Source organism: Trichechus manatus, unplaced genomic scaffold (genome assembly GCF_000243295.1).
Source record: "Trichechus manatus latirostris isolate Lorelei unplaced genomic scaffold, TriManLat1.0 scaffold00005, whole genome shotgun sequence".
NCBI classification, from domain to species: Eukaryota; Metazoa; Chordata; class Mammalia; order Sirenia; family Trichechidae; genus Trichechus; species Trichechus manatus.
The window spans coordinates 14354787-14376644 of NW_004443941.1; the positions used below are offsets into that span (position 1 = coordinate 14354787).

Below are 21858 nucleotides of genomic sequence, written 5' to 3' on the forward strand. Positions count from 1 at the left end.
TTGTTAACCATTGTCATAGGGCAACATGTGTACTAACTGTTAAATGAGAAACTATTTTGTTCTGTAAGCCTTCACCTAAAGTAAGAATAGCAGCACAATTGGAAGAACGTAGTCGATGTCACTGAACTGTGCATGTTGAAATTTTTGAAATGGTGTATCTTTGGCTATGTATATTTTCACCAAAAAAAAAAAAAAAAGGCGAGAGGACTGACATGTTGTGGGGTTGTTAACCAATATCATAAAACAATACGTGTACTACTGTTTCATGAGAAACTATTTGTTCTGTAAGCCTTCACCTGAAGTACAATAAAAAAATAATAATGTACTGCTGGAAAAAAAAAACAAAAAACAGGTCATGTTCAGAGCATTTAATGTCCTGGTTCTGTTAAGTTTACCTGAAGAAATGTTGATGATTTCTTTAACAATGGCATTCTGGGCTTCCTCATACTCAGTTTTATTTTTGGTATACTCTTCATTGAGAGAAGTCAATTTACTGCAAACCAAGATCATAGTATTATTAAAAATATTAAAACAACTACTAGAGGTAATACGCATTACCTAAAATGTAGCCAGAGTATCCTATGAAGCATAACACAATAATAATTAAAATGGAAATACAAGCAGAAAATAGGCAGCTCATTAGGGGCCGATGTGGCTGGAATTCAGGTTATTAATCCTCCTTCATGCTGTCTGGAATAGCTCATTGGCACAATTCTTGCTATAATAATTATTCCCTGAGGTAAAACTGTTTGTGCCTTTTATAAAATATTTAAATGGAAATAATTCTACATCCCTGTTTATGATGAAGGCCATCCTCCCTTAAAACAAACAAACACGGTATTGCTCATTTCTGTAGCATAACTTCCTTTCAATACTGAAAGTCGTCAAAATAAGGTAAATGTTTCAAAAATGAAATTATCGAGTAATTTGAAGGGGAAATGAAAATTACAGGTTGAAAGAGAAGATACTTAATAAAGACGGTAATAAAGAGGGGAGGAAATACTCACCGGTATCAAAAGAAGGGATTAAAATTAAGAACAAAAAGTCAGGAAGAGGGGCCCAGAGGAGACGAAAGAGAAGGAAGTCATTCTCAGAGGCAGGAGGGATCAGGTAACCAAGGCAACCACCGTGAATTCGATGGGATTGGCCGGTGACATGTACACATGTACGGCTCAAGAACAGCACACAGGCAAGTAGCTTGAAAAAAAGACAGTAGGAAGCAGGCAAATGGAAAGATTTAAAGGAAGAAAAGCAAGAAGCAAAGACACTACAAAAGTTGAGACCACTATGGCTGAAGGGAAAAGTGGCAAGAGACGAAGGCAAAGGTGGGCCAGGACCAGATGATGAAGGTCATAAAGATTTTAGATTTTATTTGGGTGACACTGGGGGGCTATAAGAAGGAAAATGATATGAGACTCAGATACACAGCAAGCATTCAATTTGAATGAATGAATGAATCTTTTAAAACTTTTGATAGTACTGTGGCCTTCCAGTCCAATCCCTTTTATGTATGACATAACTAACTCATGGGCAATTTGAAGATGTTGTTTAACACCCCAAAGGTTCTGTCTAATCTAAGCTAAAATACATGTATTTCTTAAACCAGGAGGGATATACTGCACTGGAAAAATGGTAATAAAGGGAGGAGAAAATAGTCACAACCACTAAATTCAACAACAGAAGATTTAGGCTTGAGTATCCACTGTTACCCACTGGCTGACTGACCCCAGGGAATTGAATTCTCAGCCTTTTCATCTATAAAATGAGAGAAAAACATGCTTGTCCTATTTATCTGAGAGTTGCTGTGAGGAACAAATTAAACAGACTGTCTGTTTTCATTACTGGGGTACTCTGGGCACCTAAAGTAATGTTTGCACATAATAGACACTCAAACTATTTGTTAACTAAATGGATGAAAGAGGTTCCTATACACAGAAGCTATCTGTAAACTACTGGGAATAATTCAGGAGGGGTGGAGCAGGGCAAGCCATAGGCTTTAGTACAGTACAGAAGAAGGAAGGTTGGACCATAAACACCCTCTAAGTCACAGAAGACAACAGAGTAAAACCTGCAAAAGCCGGAACCTATGTAAGGCAGAAACCTGTCAGAGAAGGAAAACACAATTATTTTCCACTAACAGAGGGTGAAAGAAAAGTGGTAAGACTGCACGCTGTCAAAGGAGGAAACCTTGTGAGGCTCAGAAAAACGAAGCAGTCCTGTTGAGTTCCAGCTCTCACAGGTTTCACTGTATTTCTTTTTTCACCAATGATTTGCCCTCAGGAAATTCCTGACATGAGTCAGGAAGAAAAAAGGCAGAAAAACTGACAATGTATTTTCAAAGTGGAATATGACAATGATGCTGTCATTTAGTAAGCAGCCTCGTTAAGCTGGCAGACATCTCCCTAAACCAATCTGTGCATCCAACTGAAATACCAGAAGAATTTTTTAACTTGATAAATAATAGAAAAGTTCTCTTGGAAAAAATAAACCTGTGAAAATAACTAAAGCAGAGACATGGTGGGGGGCGGGGGGGGAGCTAGCCCTAATAGATGGGGAAAGTAATGTAAGACCAACGTCATACAATCAATGTGGTATTGACAAAAGAACAGTGACACACACAAATGAAAGAATAGACTGTTAAAAAAACCCAACGTACCACTTCAGTCAGTGAGGAAAAGATGGATTATTTACCAACTGGTACTAGGACATCCTGACTAGTCGTTTGCCAAAAAGTAAATCTCGAACCTTACCTGATGCCTTATTAATGAACAATAAATAAGATAAAGCTTCCTTATCATAAAACACACTTCATCAGAGAATAGCTTAGTTCCATAGATCTACTGAAGGCTTAAAAATATAACAGAGGCTTACAAACCTGTTGGTAAATTTAACACCATTCTTCTGGATATCTACTGTAGTAAAGTTTTTATTATTACGAAGGACTTTTTCTTCCTTACAGGTTACTCGAAAGTAATATCCAAACTGTGTACTGGAATCCAGTTTAATCTGCTTGCCAGGTTCCAAGCCTTCATGATCAGGAAGACAAGAAAAAGTACTCCATAAATATCCACACCATTTTCCAACGTAAATGTTTAAAACGACTAAACTAAAAAGTGAAGAACATACTTTTATTACATGGCAGCATACCTAGCTGGAAAAGATTTAAATTCTACTTCACTCAAAACTACATGAATTACGATATCTATAAACTCCCTGAGGCACAGAATTTTCACCTTCCACGCAGGAGACCCGGGTTTAATTCCCAGCCAATGCACCTCATGAGCTGCCGCCACCCGTCTATCTGTGGAGGCGTGTGTGTTGCTGTGATGTCAGACAGGTTTCAGAGGAGCGTCTACACTAAAATGGACTAGGAAGAAAAAAGCCTGGCAATCTGCTTCCCCCCCAGAAAAAACCAGCCAGCAAAAATCTTATGGATCGCAACTGTCTGATCTGCAATCATCAAGCAGATGGCGAGGGACAGGCACTTTAAACAAAAAAGTGGCATTATCAGCTATGTCTCCTAGGAAGGTAATTCTGGCACCAGTGTGGAGGGTGAACAGAACTGGAGAGTTTGATGACAGACAAGAAGTATGCCCACCAGGACCCTGTCGGAATAGCCTAAGAAAGAGAATATGAGTGGCTGAACCAGACAACAGCACGATGATCAAAGAACAGATTTAAGAACTTTCTGAATGTGGAGGTCGACTGGAGGTGACGAGAAAATGAAGCCAAGGGGGGATGAATGACTAAGTGGACGAGTAAATAAAAGAATGATTCAAACCTCCCAGAGCCACTCTTACCTAGATCTCTGGCTGCACTTATCAACGCTGACTGCATCTTCTTTTCCAAGTCATCCATTACTTCTCTTAATTCAGTCAGGTTAGGATCAAAAGAGGGTTTTACAAGGAATTCATGGTTTTCCACCTATAAATAGAACAGGGAGTGGTTAAACTGTGTAAATGATGGGGAAAGATGGAAATCATGGCTCAAATAGTTTCCTTTAATTTACGTACTTTAAATTATACTAATTGAATTAAATAATTTGCTATCCACAAGTTACTCAGTCACAACTATAAAGAAGCTTCTATATATTAAGAGATATAAAAGTAAAGTTCTGTTTATTAGAAGCTGAGAGCTTTAAATGCACAAAAATTATCCACATGAAACTGATACAGTGCTAATGGTGCATATGTCACAAATAGTATTATTTTTTATTTATATTTTTTCTAAAACAATGTTCAAAACATTTTTCATAAATGTTCAAAACCTATAACCAAGGATCTATCTTAGAAATCTCAAAAAGCTCCAAAAAAACTACAGAATTTTACTTCTTCAAACTGAAAGTTCATCAACATCTCATGATTTAAAAACACACTCTTAGGTAATTTATTTCCCTGGAAAGTAGAGCTAAAAAAAGATATCAATGGTAAAACACCCACAAAATATTCAGAATCAAAGTCTTGATTACAGATAACTGCTTACTGGGAAGTTTTAAAGAACTGATAAAGAGGCAGCTATGAAAGGGGAAAACAAAACTGAACGTTAAAATCTCTTCTTGCCTACTGATTTCCACGATGACAATCAAAGTCCAACAGGAAAATCCTCTTCTGAAACACAACAAAATGACTAAAATTTAAATAGAGGGAATTATGAAAGAAGAATTTTTTTTTAAAAAATAATGAAATAAGTCTACCCCTAAACCAAAAAAAACCCAAACCTGATGCTGTCGAGTGGATTCTGACTCACAGTGACCCTACAGGACAGAGCAGAACTACCCCCCAGAGTTTCCAAGGAGCGCCTAGTGGATTCGAACTGAGCAGCTGGAGCACTTAACCACTACGCCACCAGGGTAGACATCAAAAACTACTACATGAAACAACACCTAGAACAGTGTGCTGCTGCTGAAACCATAAAAACAGGGCAATCTGGGGAACAGACTGCGGTCTCAGAGCAGATTCCATTACACACAGAAGAGCTTAATGTGAGATATTCCATTTTCTAAACCAACGAAACAAAAATTATTCAATAAATGGAGTTGAGACAAATTCCTCCCAATTACTATTCACTTAATCAAAGCACACCTTTATGTATCAAACTGAACTTCAAAAGGAATAAGCAATAAAAATCACATTATAGAAACCTAGTAAAAAAAGTGAAGGAACTATTTATCAAATAACTTTCTCAATTTAAACTAATAAAATAGAGGCAAAGGTAGACTCAACTATGTAACATATTAATATTTAAATTTTTGAGTAAACTTAATTTTTTAAAAGCTGAAAGATTTGTAAAAACAGCTTTACAAAATGTAAAAATATAACGGTAATATTTTCTTTTATACAAACACTCGTTTGTGTAAGAAAAACAGCAAGGGCATTAAACAGATAAGAACACAGAGAACTCATAGATGAGAAAATAAGTGGTAAACTAACCTACAGGAAAATGCTAAATGCTCCATAATAATAGAAGATATGAATATTTAAGCAACCTCGAGATACCATTCTACAGCTATTTAAAAGAGAAGAAGAAATGAAACTACCATGAAATACTAATGAGGCTACAGTGAAATTAGTATGCACATTCATGTCTGGTGGCAATGTAAGTTGGTATAACCTTAAAAAAAAAAAAAAAGCAACATGCAACAAGACTCAGAGATCTTCGTTACACTCTTTGACATGGCAATTCTGTTCCTAGGAATTAAATCTAAGAAAACAATGAAACAGAAGCAAAACAACACAGGATGAATAAAATCCCTGCAGATTTATCTGTTACAGCAAGACCCGGAAATAATAAAACATCACAATATCTGCACAATGGTACATCAAAAGAATAGAATGTCATGCAGTTATTTAAACAGACAGTGAACATGATCTAGAAACAAGGGACAAGACATATGGTATTTCCAGGGAAAAAACAATGCTACACTGGTAGATTAAAAGTTTGCTACAGAACGTGCCTCTCCCAATGACCCTGAGAGGTAAGGCAGCCAGGCAGGCCAAGCTCCTATCCTCACCCCCACCTTCCAGAAACCTACTGGTAAGTCAACAAAACCCTGAGAATTCTCACTAACAACTGCAAATTTGGAAAAAAGCAAACTGAGTGGGTATCCAAACATTTTCTTCCGGGGATAAAGGAGTACCGTGGGTAGAGGAGGCCTACTCCGAAACGGCTGCTGGGAGGACCTGAGTGGAACACAGCAAGTCAACAAGTGGGTTCTAAGTTACTACTGGCTGCAATGACCCGCGTGTCTTCCGGGAATGCAGCACACCCACTCCCACCCCAACAATCTGGGAAAACAAAATATACCACCCAACTAGGCAGTCTAACAAACATGAATACTGGTCTGTCTTTCCAACAATATCCCCACCTACCACCAGAAATAACACACAGCTATTGCATCAAACTACACAAGAAGAGACAGAACAAGGAAAACTCAGGCTTGGAACTCAGAAATGGGATGATGAGACAACAAAATGAGATGGAAAGAATGAGGAAGGGAAGTGAGGCCTAAACAATATCATTAAAGAACTAATAATAAATACAACCCAGCAAAGACGGGAGGAGACACTACAGATGAGTCAAATTACCTATACTGACATAGTAGAAAGGTTAGAGACAATCAGGGAATCCACATGGAAGACAGTTTAAACTAATTAAACCTGTTGCCATTGAGTCGATTGCAACTCACAGCAACCCTACAGGACAGAGTAGAACTGCCCCACAGGGTTTCCAAGGAGCACCTGGTGGATTTGAGCAGTCGCGCTCTTAACCACTGTGCCACCAGGGCTCCTTAAATAGTGAGGGGAAAATAAATATGGAAGATACTAGGTATCTTTAAAAACAATTTTAAAAGCCCTGCTGCCACCCTATGAAGATAAACTATTAAAGCACTCTTTCAAATAAACATACAGCTAAGTTGAAGAAAACTAGAGCTCTGAGCACCTGCAAAGTAGAGTCCCCAGCATAAAGTCAGGGGGATCATTTAAACTGTCCCTGTTTTGGCTCATGGAGAAACCTGCCTCTATCAGCCTGGGCCCCTGGGGGAGGGGAGGTGGGGACAGAACCTCCACTCTGATAATGTGTGACTAAAAGCCTGCCTTCAGAGGGGTTTGTATTTCAATCGGCACTGAAAGAGGCTGCTGGTTGTTGACCATTATCCATCCTGCCCTCCTTCTGCAGTGATAAAACTGCCCATTTTCAGTGGGGCACATAACAACTCAGAGGGAAGAATACACTTCCCAGCTTCCCTGGCAGCTAGGTGTGGGCATATGACTAAGTCCTGGCCAAAAGAACGTGAGCAGAAATGACACGTATAATTTCCAGAGTGTGTCCTCCTCTTCCCCTTTGTCCCTTCCCACTGGTTGGAATGAAGATATAGCCATCTTGCACCCTGCAAGTAAAGGCAACACCCTAGAGGTGGTGGAGCACCCAGAGAGAAGGCGGGTCCCAGAGCTGGTGCAGCTGCCCTGCCAGCCGAGGCTGCTCTGCCCAGACTGTTAGGCAAGCAAAGTAAACCCCTAGTTTGTTTAAACCACTTTTATTTATTCTGGGTTTCCTTTTTAGCAACTAAATCTTTGCCCTAATAAATCTGGAAACCCCCAGGCTGAGTAATTTAAAAAGTGTTCTTGAGTTGACCACATCAGGGGCCCCCCGCAGGACACCTTGGGTAGTGGGTATGCAATGCAGGGGCGCTGGTGAAGGAAAAGCTAAAAAAAAAAAATCCCCTCAAAGTCACCATAGTAAAGTCAATCCTCACCATGTACAACAGCGGAGGTGTCCAGTGAATCCCCCCTTCCCGCACATGCGTACTGAATCTCAGAGACAAAGTGTACACGTCTCTTGGATTTTCCCACAATAAACAGAATAAAAAAATTAAAGAAAAGATAACTGGCTCAAGCTCAACAAAAACTAGTAAAAAACAAAAGCACAAGAGAAGGAACACTCTAAACCAGTATATGAAGAGGAAATCTCTCCTACAGAGGCTAGAATAATGCAAAGAACTGATAATTTTCAGACTATGGTGATAAATATGTTTAAAGAAAGCAGAAAACAAACTAGCAGAGTTCAGGAAGCAAATGAAGGAACAAAATGAGAGATTCAACAAGGAATCTGAAAACATAAAAAAAAAAAAAAAAAAACCCCAAAGAGAACTACTGGAACTGAAGAATAAAATATCTGAATTAGAAAAAGCAAGAGAAACACTCAATAGAGTTGAACAAGTAGAAGATAGAATATCTGAAATAGAAGATAAAATATCTGAACTTACCAAGTCTCAACGGATAGAAAAGAACAACGAAAAGTGAACAAATAAAAAAAAAATTGTGGGATTCAATTAAGAAATCTAACATTAGAATTATTGGAATCCCAGAGCACCAGCACAACAATAAAGGCACAGAAACAATTTTCCAAGAGATAATCAGAGAGAATTTCCCGGACCTGAGCAGAGAACCAAGCCTGCAAATATAGGAAGCTACATGAACCCTAATCAGAAAAGACACAAAAATATCAACTCCATGATATATCCTAATAAAATTCTTGGAAACCAAAGATAAGGAGAGAATTTTGAAAGCAGCAAGAAAAAAACACCATTGAACATACCCAGGGTCCGTAAGAATCAATGCAGATTTCTCTCCAGAAAACTCCTCAAGCCAGAAGACAATGGAGCAACATATATAAAATACTGAACCAAAACAACTGCCAACCAAGGATACTTTATCCAGCGTCTTAAAAGCCTGTGTGCAGCCATCTAAGATACTCCACTGGTCTCACCCCTTCAGGAGCAAGGGAGAATGAAGAAAACTAGATACAAGGGCAAGATTAGTCCAAAGGACTAACAGACCACAAATACCATGGCCTCCACCAGACTGAGTCCAGTGCAACTAGATGGTGCCCGGCCACCACCGACTGCTCTGACAGGGATCATAATAGAGGGTCCCAGACAGAGTTGGAGAAAAAATGTGGAACAAAATTCTAACTCACAAAAGAAGACTTACTGGCCTGACAGACACTGGAGAAACCCTGACAGTATGGCCCCCGGACACCCTTTTAGCTCAGTAATGAAGTCACTCCTGAGGTTCACCATTCAGCCAAAGATTAGACAGCCTCATAAAACAAAACAAGACTAATGGGGCACAACAGTCCAGGGACAAGCACTAGAAGGCAGGAAGGGACAGGAAAGCTGGTGATACGGAACCCAAGGTTGAGAAGGGACAGTGTTGACATGTTGTAGGGTTGTTAACCATTGTCATAAAACAATATGTGTACTAACTGTTTAATGAGAAACTATTTGTTCTGTAAACCCTCATCTAAAGTACAATAAAAAAATAAAAATAAAAAAAACCAAACAAACAAACCCAGCAAAGTTGTCATTCAAAAAATGAAGCGGTAATCAAGACATTCCAAACATCTGAATCTGCCACTACCAGACCAGCTTTGCAAGTATTACTCAAGGGAGTACTCCAAATGGAAAGGCAAGAACATTAAGAAAAAAGTACAAACTTAACCTATCAAATACAGATTGTATATGGATGTTAATAGCGACACCACCAACAGAAATGGGGGAAGAAAGAGCACATCAGGAGTAGATCTATTATGTTAACAGTTCCTCATATGCTAGACGCTGTTGTAATTGTAAGTCATGTCATGTAACATACATGGTAACCACCAAGAAATCACTAAGAAGAAATACTCAGGAGAAAAGAAGTAAGTTAACAATAAGGCTCATCACAATAAAGCATCCAAATATAAACAAAAACAGAAATATCAGTATAATAAACAAGACACGAAACACTCAAAAACAAATTATCAAAATGAGTGAGGGAGACAATTTGTTTTCAGTAATAACCTTAAATGTAAATGGTCTAAATGTCCCATGCAAAAGGCAGAGAGTGGCAGAATGGATAAAAAAACACAATCCATCCTTTTGCTGTCCACAGGAAACCCACCTTAGATATAAGGACACAAACAGACTGAAAACAAAAGGATGGAGAAAAATATTCTATGCAACCAGTAAACAAAAAATAGCTGGGATGGCCATACCGATATCAGATAAAACAGACTAAGTTAAATCAAAACCTATTAAAAGAGACAAAGAAGAACATTACATAATAAAAGGGTCAATCCAGCAAGAAGACATAACGATTATAAATATATATGCACCTAACAGCAATGCACCAAAATACATGAAACAAATTCTGAGAAACATGAAAGGACACAGACAACTCTACAATAGTAGGGAACTTCAACACACCACTTTCAATATAGACAGAATATCTAAAAATAAAATCACTAAAGACACTGAGAACTTAAACCATAAGCCAAACCAACCTAACGGACATATATAAAACACTCCACCCAACATCAGAACAACATACATTCTTCACCAGCGCACATAGATCACTTTCCAGAATACACCCTATGCTAGCTCACAAAACAAGCCTCAACATATTTTAAAAGAATTGAAATTATACAAAGCCAACTTCTCGGACCATAACGGTTTAACAGTAGAAATCAACAACAGGATAAATAAGGGGGAAAAAAACTACATGGAAACTAAATAATACACTACTAAGAAATTATTGGGTCATACAAGAAATCAAAAGGGAAATTTAAAAATTCCTGGAATAAAACAAAAACAAAAATACAACATATCAAAACCTTTGGTGCACAGCAAAAGCAGTACTCAGAGGGAAATTTATAGCAATAAATGCCTACATTAAAAAAGAAGAAAGATCCAAAATTACTAACTTAAACTGTCAACTTGAACAAATAGAAAAGGAAGAGAAAAGAAGCCAAAAGCAACCAGAAAAAAAAAAAAAAAAAAAAGAATAAAAATCAGGGCATAAATAAATGAATTAGAAAACAGAAAAACAACTGTAAGAATTATCAAAACCAGAAGTTGGTGCTTTGAAAGGATCAACAGAATAGACAAACCACTAGCTAGACTGACAAAATAAAAAATATCCAGAGGAGGCAAATAACCAAATTAAGAAATGAAACTGGTGACATTACAACTGATCCATCAGAAAGAAAAAAAGATCATAACCAATTACTATGAAAAATTATACTCAAGCAAATTTGAAAACCCAGAGGAAATGGACAAATTCCTAGAAACACACAACCTACGCAAATTATCACAGCGGTAGAAAATTTAAACAGATCCATCAGAAAAGAAGAGATTGAAGATGTCATCAAAAAACTAGCAACAACATGAACCAAAGACTTCACCAGCCTGAGACCTGAAGAACTAGATGGTGCCCAGCTACCACCAATGACTGCCCTGACAGGGAACACAACAGAGTGTCCCGGACAGAGCAGGGGAAAAATGTAGAACAGAATTCAAATTCATGTAAAAAGATCAGCCTTAAATGGTCTGACAGAGACTGGAGGAACCCCCAAAACTGTGACCCCGGACACTCTCTTAATCCATAACTGAAACCATTCCTGATGTCCACTCTTCAGACAAAGATTAGACAAGACTACAAAAAAAAAAAAAAAAAAAATACACGTAAGGAACGTGCTTCTTAGTTCAATCAGATATACGAGACCAAGTGGACAGCTCCTGTCCAAAAGCATGATGAGAAGGCAAGAAGGGACAGGAATGGGACGAATGGACACAGGGAGTCCGGGGTGGAAAAGGGGATTGTGCTGTGACATTGTGGGGGCTGCAACCAATGTCACAAAACAATATGTGTATAGATTTTTAAAGGAGAAATTAACTTGAGCTGTAAACTTTCACCTAAAGCACAAAAAACAAACAAACTAGCAACAACAACAATAACCAAAAAAACCCAGGACCAGATGTCTACACTGGAGAATTCTACCAAACATTCAGAGAAGAGTTGATACCAATCCTACTCAATCTCTTCAAAAACACAGAAGAGAAAGGAACACTATCAAACTCCCTCTATGAAGTCAGCATAACCCTGATACTGAAACCAAAGACATCACAAAGAAAGAAAAGTACAGATCAGTATCCTTTATGAACATAGATGCAAAAATTTTCAACAAAATTCTAGCCAACAGACTACAGCAACATATCGAAAAAAATCATACACCACAATCAAGTGGGATTCATACCAGGATTACAAGGATGGTTCAACATCAGAAAACCAATCAATGTAATCTACCGCATAAATAAAACAAAGGAAAAGAACCACATGATCATATCAATCGATGAAGAAAGTCATTTGATAAAATGCAACACCCTTTCCTGATAAAAACTCTCAGCAAAATAGGAATAGTAGGGAAACTCCTCAATATAATTAAGGCCATATACGAAAAAACTAACAGCCAACGTCATATTCAACAGAGAAAAGCTGAGAACTTCCCCTCTGAGAATGGAAACAAGACAAGGACGCCCATTGTCACTACTCCTATTCAACACTGTACTGGAAATCCTAGCCAAAGCAATAAGACAAGAAAGAGTAATAAAAGGTATCCAAATTGGAAAAGAAGAAGTAAAATTATCACCGTTTGTAGGAGACATGATCCTATATATAGCAGACTTTAAAGATTCCAAGAAAACTGCTGGAACTAATAGAAGAATTTAGCAACGTTGCAGGATACAAGATCAACACACAAAAATCAGTTGGGTTCCTCTACACTAACAAAGACTAATCCAAAAAAGAATCAAGAAAATACCATTTACGATAGCCCCCAAATCAACAAAATACCTAGGGATTAACCTAACCAGGGCCATAAAAGATTTATACAATGAGAATTATAAAACACTACTACAAGGGACTAAAAGAGACCTACAAAAATGGAAACACAACCCGTGCTCATGCATAGGAAGGCTTAATATACTGAAAATGTCAGTACTACCTAAAGTGATCCACAGATTCAACGCAATCTCGATACAAATCCCAACAACATTCTTTACTGAAGTGGAAAACCTAATGACCAACTTTATATGGAAAGGAAAGAATCTCAAATAGCCAAACCAATAGTGAAGAAAAAGAATAAAGCAGGGGGCCTCACATTCCCTGATATCAAAACATACTATATAACCACCGTAATCAAAACAGCCTGGTACTAGTTCAACAATAGACACATACGACAGTGGAACAGAATTGAGAACTCAGAACTAAAAACCCAGAAATAAATTCAGCCATGTATGGACAACTGATCTTTGACAAGGGGTCAAAGTTCATCCAGTGGGGGCAAAGACAGTCTAATACATGGTGCTGGCAAAACTGGATATCCACCTGCAGAAAATTGAAACAGGACCCATACCTCATGCCAAACACAAAAACTAACTCAAAATGGATCAAAGACCTAAACGTCAACCCTAAAATCATAAAATTTTGGGGAGCAAACCATGGGACCTAATTTTCTGTAAAAACAGGTTAACAAGCCTTACAACAAAATGCACAAATAAAAGAAGACAAAACAGAGAAATGGGCTCTCATAAAAATTAAATCAACTTCTGCTCATCAACAGACATCAAAAGAGTAAAAAGAGATTAGTCTTTTCTAGAATTTTATATAAATCAAATCATACAGTGCATACTCTTTTGTGTGACAAGCTTTTACTAGCAATATTGTTTTTTTTTGAGATTCATCCATGTCATTGTGTGTATCAGTAGCTTTTTTTTTTTTTGGTTCAGTGGGCATTTCATTGTATGAATATACCACAATTTGATTATCTATTCACCTACTGACGGGATTAGGGTTATTTCCAGTATTTGACTATTGTGAATAGAGCTTCTATGAACATTTGTGTTAAAAAAAAAAAAAGAAATACACATCTCCTGGAAAAATTTTATAGAAATCTTGAATTCTTTTAAAACGAGAACTAATATCTATAGTATGAGCTCATTTCTCTCACCTATCCATCTGTCGATACATAAACATAAAAAGATCATATGCTGTTTCTCAACAAGGGCATTACTGGCATTTGGGTGGAACAATACTCTGTTCTGAGGGACAATTCCATGAATTTATTATTTTTCCAATAATAAATGAAATATCAACAATATGTGAAAACAGTCAAAAGACAAGATGGTCCAAATACATTATAGAAAAATTTAGTATATTTCACCAAATCACCCAATCTAACTGAAACTATTTTTTTGTGTGTGTGAAAAATAATTGTCTTTTTTGAACCTTGTTTTGGGATGGTTTTAATCTACATTTTCTTCAGAAATAAAAAATCTTTCTATAAGATGTATGGAAAGCAGTCACAAAAACATCTGAAGTTAAGCTTAGGGGATAAAACGAACCAAGTCACTCATGGAAGTGGCTGCTCCCTTCATCTCAGGAACTCCTAAGCACACAGCTGGGTAACAGTGAAGCTTTCAGAACTCATACATGACACAACTAACAGCCCCTTGAGGTCTTCTCAGAGTGGTTCTGAGTCATGTAATTTAAATGCCTAAATTCCTCACAAATATCTACAATGACAGTGAAGGGCTGAATTCACCTTATAACCCGAGACAAGCTTAAAGGTTTATAACAGAATAAAGAAGGTACGGTTAAGTGCTTGGCTGCTAACCAAAAGGTCAGTGGTTTGAACCCACTTTCTCACTCAGAGCTGCTGGGTTCAAACTGCCAGCCTTTTGGCTAGTAGCCGGGAGCTTAAATTGTTGTGCGCCAGGGCCCCCTTACCTCCCTGTTAGAGTGGGTGTTTTGTATTTGTTGTGTGGTTTTTCGTTTTTCCATTCAGGAACTGCACCATGTACATGCTTCCATTTAAAGGAATGTTTACAAATATTCAACTCCGCCCAATCTCAGGAAAGGACACATCCTCGGAGGGGAGGGTTAAGCCACTGATGTCTCTGAACAGTAATTCTGCTTCCCAATGGTCTAAAAGTTGAGCACCTAAAGTCACTCCACTAATAACAGTGTTACAGAGGAAACAATAACCAAAGTCAAAGTTTTCCTCAACAAGAGATGAACAGTGTTAAGTTTTTTTGCTTGCTTAACCTGCAAGTAAATGGGAGAGATTACCCTATCAGCCATTTATGGACATAAAATGTTACCAGAAAACTGAAGTGTCTAGACACACACACATACTTTTTTAAAATCTAGAGAGCACAGAGCAAATGGGGTTTAAGTTCTTTAAGCCTTAGTTAATGATCCAGTAAAAAACAAATCAATACCACATACAGCAAATGTTAACTCAAATCCTCTCTCAAGTATTAAAGGAAAAGAATGTAACAGTCAGTCGGCTGTTACTTTAATATGAATAACACAAGTACATATTCCCTGCATGATCATTTTTAACAGGAAGTTTAGTTTAGAAATTTTTTAAAATATTATTTAAAAAATTATCACATAATTTTACAACACTATACTCACTGGCCTTTTTACATGCCCCAAAATATTTAATATGAACAAATTTTTAACAGGTATAAAATAAAATTTTACCATTCCATAAATTTTGCTTTCAAAATCATTTTGCTGTAAGGATATTTTTAACTATTCAGTAACTAGTTCCATTTTATATATAAATGACTGCTCAAAATTGTTAAAAACTTGAGGATATAGATCATTTAAACCCTAAATGTTCTTCTCCACTAACGAGAAATTTGAAACTAAACAATATTAAAGTTATGGTTAACTTTTTAGTTACATTCAACAACCATTTAGGAGATACGCACGTACTTCAATCCTCTCCCCCAAAGAATTTCCCTACGTGGAAAATCAATCAAAGAGAAGCTGTCTTCTCTTGTGCTTCACATTTACCTTTATCTTCGTTTCTTTTCCAGGGACTATAATTTTCCTCACATATGTGAAATCTTTTATTTATGAAATTTTCTTTAACCAGGCCAGTTATGTCCAATACTCATTTCCACTGTTAATCTTTCTTAATTTTCATCCACTGAAACAACTTGTATTAAAAACTTTTTTTCATCTATCACTTGAACTTACATCCACTGACTCTCTCCACGAGGTACCACACAACACTGCCAAAATTAGACTGAAAAAAAGAAATCTAAAAGGTAACTTTTCAAAGGTGCCTTTGCCTTTCAAAACTCTCTTGCTGTCTGAATTAAGAAGCATGTCGCATACCTGATCCATATCTAAAGTTGTTTCTATCATTTCCTGAAACTTGGAGAAATCAGAACGAAGATCAATAAGAGGAGTCACAAAAATGGCCAGCAACAACGACTGATGTTTTCCTAAAAGAAAGCAAAAAATAAAAATAAAAAGGCTCTATTTTTAAAAATAGAAGATTACAGATCTCAGAAATTCAACTGAGATAAGGAGAATCACTTGATTAAAAAAGCCCAAACAGTATGGTAGGTCTCCAAAGTTATTATTTACTCAGGTATTTTAATTCAAATGTGTTCAGTTTTTTATTTTATAGGAAGGAAGATGATCTGGCACCCAAAGGTCACACTAATAAAACACTGCCTCCCCTGCCAGTCTGCAATCTCCTTCATAAGGAAGGAGTACCAGAAATGCAGACATTAATTATAACCAAATAAATTTCATTTGTTTGTAGATTTAATAACTCAAAATCAAAGCCATTAAAATAACTTACCTTATATTCGTAATTCCCATTAACAATAGTGTTCCAATTAATAGGGGTAAAATCAAGCCAAATATTCACACAATGGAGCTTTGCTTGATGCTATTTAAAGAGTACTTGAACAATGGACTCAAACATACCAACAATTATGAAGATGGCTCAGGACCCGGCAACGTTTTGTTTTGTTATGCACAGGGTCTCTATGAGTCAGAGCTGACTCAACAACGAATAACGATGCCGGTGAATTGTGCGAGGAGTACGTGGAGCAACAGAGTATATGGTGCGAAGGGCGTAAGTTGAAAATGAATAGCCAGAAACCTGGATGCCAATCCCAGCTCTGTTCCTTACTGGCCTTGTGATCTTGAGAAAGTTACTCTGGGCTCCCACTTCCTTATCTGTACAGTTGTAATAATAACAATAGCTACTCAGAAAAGGAAAAACTAACTATATATATCACATTTAGTATAGTGCCTAATACAACACACAGAAGCTCAACAGCAGTTACTAACAACGGTATTATTATCTGTAATAACACAAAGATTTTTTTCTGATCTCCAATAAACTGCCCTAGAATTCTGTGAGTGATCTCTAGCACACTGCATTTGTTCCAGTTGGTTCCCAATCTTTTCCAGAAATTTTAGTAGCTTCTGACTGAGGAAAATAATGATGAAATGCTACCATGAAGTCAGTGAAATTATAATAAGAATTCATGTCTTATTATTAATCACAACAACATCTACACATATTTAGAAAATAGTACATATGTGTGAAACAGTATTTGACAGTCTATGAACAACACTTTGCCCACATAATGTCTGGTGTGCTATGCCTGGTTCTTTATTCCGAATCAGCTCATTCACTACTGGTGAAGAGGGGAACGATGTCAACAAAACGGAGGGGTGGCACTGGTTCATGTGTGATTTTTTTTCCCAGCCCACAGTATTTTGAAGTGCTCAAGCGCAAACCTTCACACGAAGAGTAAGCTGCAGCAGTGTATGAAGATCTAATACTAGCTAGCTTAATGACCACTTATCTACATTAAGATATTTAGCAAAACAGGGTATACACGCAGTACAAAAACATTTGCCAGTGTTAAAAAACAAAAACAATTCACTGAATTCTAAACCTAGTTCAGATTTTTAATTTTGATGAAAGTGATCTGCATTAAAAGTAAATGCCCTCAAAGACCTACGTATCAAAGGAGGAAAACAAGAGCCCCAGAGTCTAAGGCTGCAAAGAGTCACTTCTGATGCTGAGTGCTAATGCCATGGAGATTTATAGTGACTACTCTTTTTATTAAAGTTTATAAAAATTTCAGAACCTATGTGTCAGCCTCCACACGCTCTCTAGCCTCTCAAACACACCAGGCCCAACTTGCTGCAGCTCTTCTCAGTCTATAAGCCCCCTTCTGAGCTCACCTGCTCCCAATTCTGCAAGCTCTCACTAGCATCTGGAATTCCTTCCCTTACTTGTAACTTGTGCCCCTGGGTGGTGGCAACGGTTAAGCACGTGGCTACTAGCCAAAAGGTTAGTGGTCCAAACCCACCCAGAGGCACCTTGGAAGACAGGTCCGGTGATCTGCTTCCGAAAGGTCACAGCCTTGGAAACTCTATGGAACAGTCCTACTCTACACGCATAGGGTTGCCATGAGTCGGAATCGACTTGATGGCCAATAACAACTTGTAACTTGTACTGAAGGCCAGCTGTCAATCTCCATGTGGGTTTTTGATAAGCCCCGTTCTCCACTAGTTGCCACGGCCTAGAAAGCCCCATGATCTACCCCAGGGTCTTAAGGAGCACAGACTCCTTCAATTCAGTTTAGACATAAACAGTAAATTACATCTGTATTTTCTCTAACTTCTCACCGAAATTTAGCACTTCCTTCCATTATTAATGTAAACAAACCATAGCAGTATTACCAGTACCTGTGGCTTTGTCACCAATCACACTCCCTGATATCTTTTCCCATTATATTATAATTTGGAGGGATATCTTGAAGTAATATCTAAACTCATTAATCTTTCAGTTTAAAGGAGTTAGTAGACCTTCCGTGAGATCATGTTATTTAATACGTTAATAAAAAGGACACATTTCTATATCAAGAACTTGTTTTATACTGGGTAAGTAGATTACAATATAACTGGCTTCTTGTGTAACTCTAAGTGTTTTATTTTATGCATTTAAAAACTGTATTCTGAAAAAGGGGCTGACAGGCTTCATCAGAGGCCAAAAGGGTTCACAACACAAAATAGGTTAAAAACCTCAGATAGGTCTCGCCTCTGCGACCTCAACTCCTACCAACACTGTTCCTGTTCTCTATGTTCTATGCTCAGCCACTCTAGCTTTCCTTCCCTCCTTCAACACACCAAGCCTATGACAACCCCACTCCAAACTTAGGGCACTTGTGGCACTAGCCTTCCCCCAACTCTCAACAGCTGGCTCCCTCTCACCATTCGAGTCTCATGTTAGACAGCGATGCCTCACCTTCCTGACCATCTGATCTAATGTCTCCCATCACCCCAGCCAAGTCAGTCTATCACATCAATATTTTATGCATTATTATTTGAAATTCCTGCTCATGTATTTGGTTACTGTCTCCCTCCCTCTGTTGTTGCTGGTTGCCGTAGAGTCAATTCCAACCCATGGCGACCCCACGTGTGCAGAGTAGAACTGCTCCATAGGGTTTTTGAGGCTGTGACCTTTTGGAAGCAGACAGCCAGACGCATCTTCCAAGGTGCCTCTAGGTGGGTTCAAAATGCCAATCTTTTGGCTAGTAGTCATGCGCTTAACCTTTGAGCCTCCCAGGAGCTCCCTCTACCCCTGCACTGTTACAGAACCTCCCCAAGAACAGGATCTCAGCTGTCATATCAATCACTGTGCCTAGGACAACGCCTGGCACAAAGCAGGCAATTGATAAGATATTTGTCATCAATAACTTTATGAAGGCAGCAAGGGACTGATGAAGCAACCATTACTGGTCACGAGCTTTGATACACTAACACTTATCCCGCCCGGGTATCAAAGATCACAAAGGGAGATAACTGTTAGCTTCTTCCACAGGTCAAAATGTGAAATGTCTAAGTAATCAAACCACTAAATAATTTTTGTAAGAACTCCAGATTCATTGTCAGCACCTGAACATTCATTTATGACTCCCTGAAGATTCCATTTTTACGAATGCAGCTGTGCACCTCGTAAACTGCTGCAATATTTAAGTCAATAAAGACAAGTATCTAACAACCCAAGGCGTAATTTAATTACTATTAAAAAGCTTCACCGTCATCTACAATAATAAAAAGTATAACAAATTTCAGGACAAACTGAAAGCTCATACACCTATCAGAAGTGGTTAAGATACATTCCAGGAATGCTGTCCAGGTCACCTTCTAAATTAAAACCTTATCTGGGGTATCAACAATAATTCTGAGACTTATCTTCTCCATCGTGCCGATGTCCCTGCCATTTATTCACAGACTGAGAAAAATACTAAGGAGAGCATCGCTGGTGAATTCAGAAATGCTAACCTGCAGTTGACAAAAACACAAGAAAAACTACTTTGGTGTTTGCATTACCAAAATGGAAAATGTTACACTTTGTTATATCATTTCAGAATTTTCCTGTCACGACAACTATCAAAATTATATTTTTATTTCTGTGCTTGCTTGTTTAAGGTCTGTTTCCCTCACATTCTTGAGGGGCAGAGACAGACTCTGTTTTTGCTCCTGATCACAGCCTCAGCAGCTAGCAGTGACTGGAACCCACGAGTTTACTGAGCCTCTTCTTCCTATTTCTGCTTCTACTTCCTCATCTTCTGTAACAGCCCCTGGATACCAGTCCTTTGTTATGATGTAAGCAATGAATTAATTTTTTCACATATAACTCTAGGAGGCCCTGGGTGGCGCAAATGATTAAGCACTCGACTACTAACCCAAAGGTTGGCACTTTGAACCTACCCAGAAGCGCTTCAGAAGAAAGGACGGGCGATCTGCCTCCAAAGTCACAGCCTTGGAAATCCTACGAAGCACAGCTCTACCGCACAACACACAAGGTCACCATGAGTCGGAATCAACCCGACAGCAACTGGTTAACTGGTTAGTATACCTTTATCCGTACAGACTGAAGTAAAATAAGGAATACTGCAAACTTTCAGGATCTCTTCAGCAGAGCAGCAAGACAAAGCATCCAGAACTCCTTCCACGACCACTCATCAATAACCAAGTAGTTTCCCATTCCTACACTGTTTAATTTTCAGCTTCCCTCCAGCATGTTCATTCAGTCTCCCTCCCACATTAAGTGGTACCTTCTCATTCCCCAAACAGAAGTTACCAAGTGCCTACTACATGCCGGGAACTGGGCTGGAACGATCCATCCTCTTCCTTGTGCTGCTACGCTCTTGGAGTGAGGGGTGGGGTGGCATGTAGCCGTTAAGTGAGTAATTACAAGGAAGGATGGCAAGTATAATGATAGGGAAAATACAGGGTGCTTTGGAAACACATGACCTGGGCCAGGAGTTTATCCAAATCTAGAGACAAGGAAGGCTTCCCCAAAGAAATGACTTTTGAGGTGAAATCCCAAGATGAGGAGAATAAAGCCAGGCAAGATGGGAAGGGACAGATGTTCAAGTTCAAAGGAACAGCACATACAAAGGCCCGGAGATGAAAGTGTGTGGTATATTTGAGATATGGGGATGTTCAAGTTCACTTAGACTGGGAGAACAGTGTTTTTCAAATTGCAGGCCTCTGTCCATTAACGACCCTACAGGAGAAAGTAGAATTGCCCCACAGGGTTTCCAAGGCTGTAAATCTTTACAGAAGCAGACAGCCACATCTTTTTGCCACAGAACGGCTGGTGGGTGTGAACTGCCGACCTTCTGGTGAGCAGCTGAGCACTTTAACCACTGCGCCACCGGGGCTCCTCTTTGTCCATCAGTGGGTCGTAAAATTAATTTAGTAAATCTCAATTAGCATTTTTTCAATTAAGTAAAACAGAAAATGTCAAAGTACAAAGTAATATTGTTTGTTGTTTCAAGTTTTATACACTTCATTATATAATTCAGTTTTTATATACGGTACCTGTGTGGATACGCACACATACCCACACACACATACCCACACACACACAGGTATGCACTGAGTCACAATGTAAAAATGTATTTCTTATTGTGGGTCATGGCCAAAAATGTCTAAATAATATTGGCAATCAGAACTAGGGAGGAAAGGACAAAAAAGCTGTAGGCAGAGATGCAAATCCATGGGAGGGCCTTGTAAATCGTAAGGGCAGTGAAAAACCTCTAAAGTGTAAAAGCAGGTTAATGACACATGTATATTTGTGTTTGATCCTTTCAAGATCCTTACTTTCTCCTTTTAAATTGTTTTGGATCCT

General features: G+C 38.3%; 1 protein-coding gene across 1 annotated transcript in view; it reads right to left on the bottom strand.

Annotated features, from left to right (window-relative positions):
- Positions 1 to 21858, bottom strand: part of MSH2 (mutS homolog 2) — a 75819-nt gene that overhangs the window by 14975 nt on the left and 38986 nt on the right. The window contains exons 8-11 of the mRNA XM_004369484.1: positions 16014 to 16123; positions 3801 to 3924; positions 2876 to 3026; positions 396 to 493 (exon numbers count right to left, since the gene is read on the bottom strand). Of these exons, the coding sequence (XP_004369541.1) occupies positions 396 to 493; positions 2876 to 3026; positions 3801 to 3924; positions 16014 to 16123 (483 nt within the window). The remainder of the gene's footprint in view (positions 1 to 395; positions 494 to 2875; positions 3027 to 3800; positions 3925 to 16013; positions 16124 to 21858) is intronic.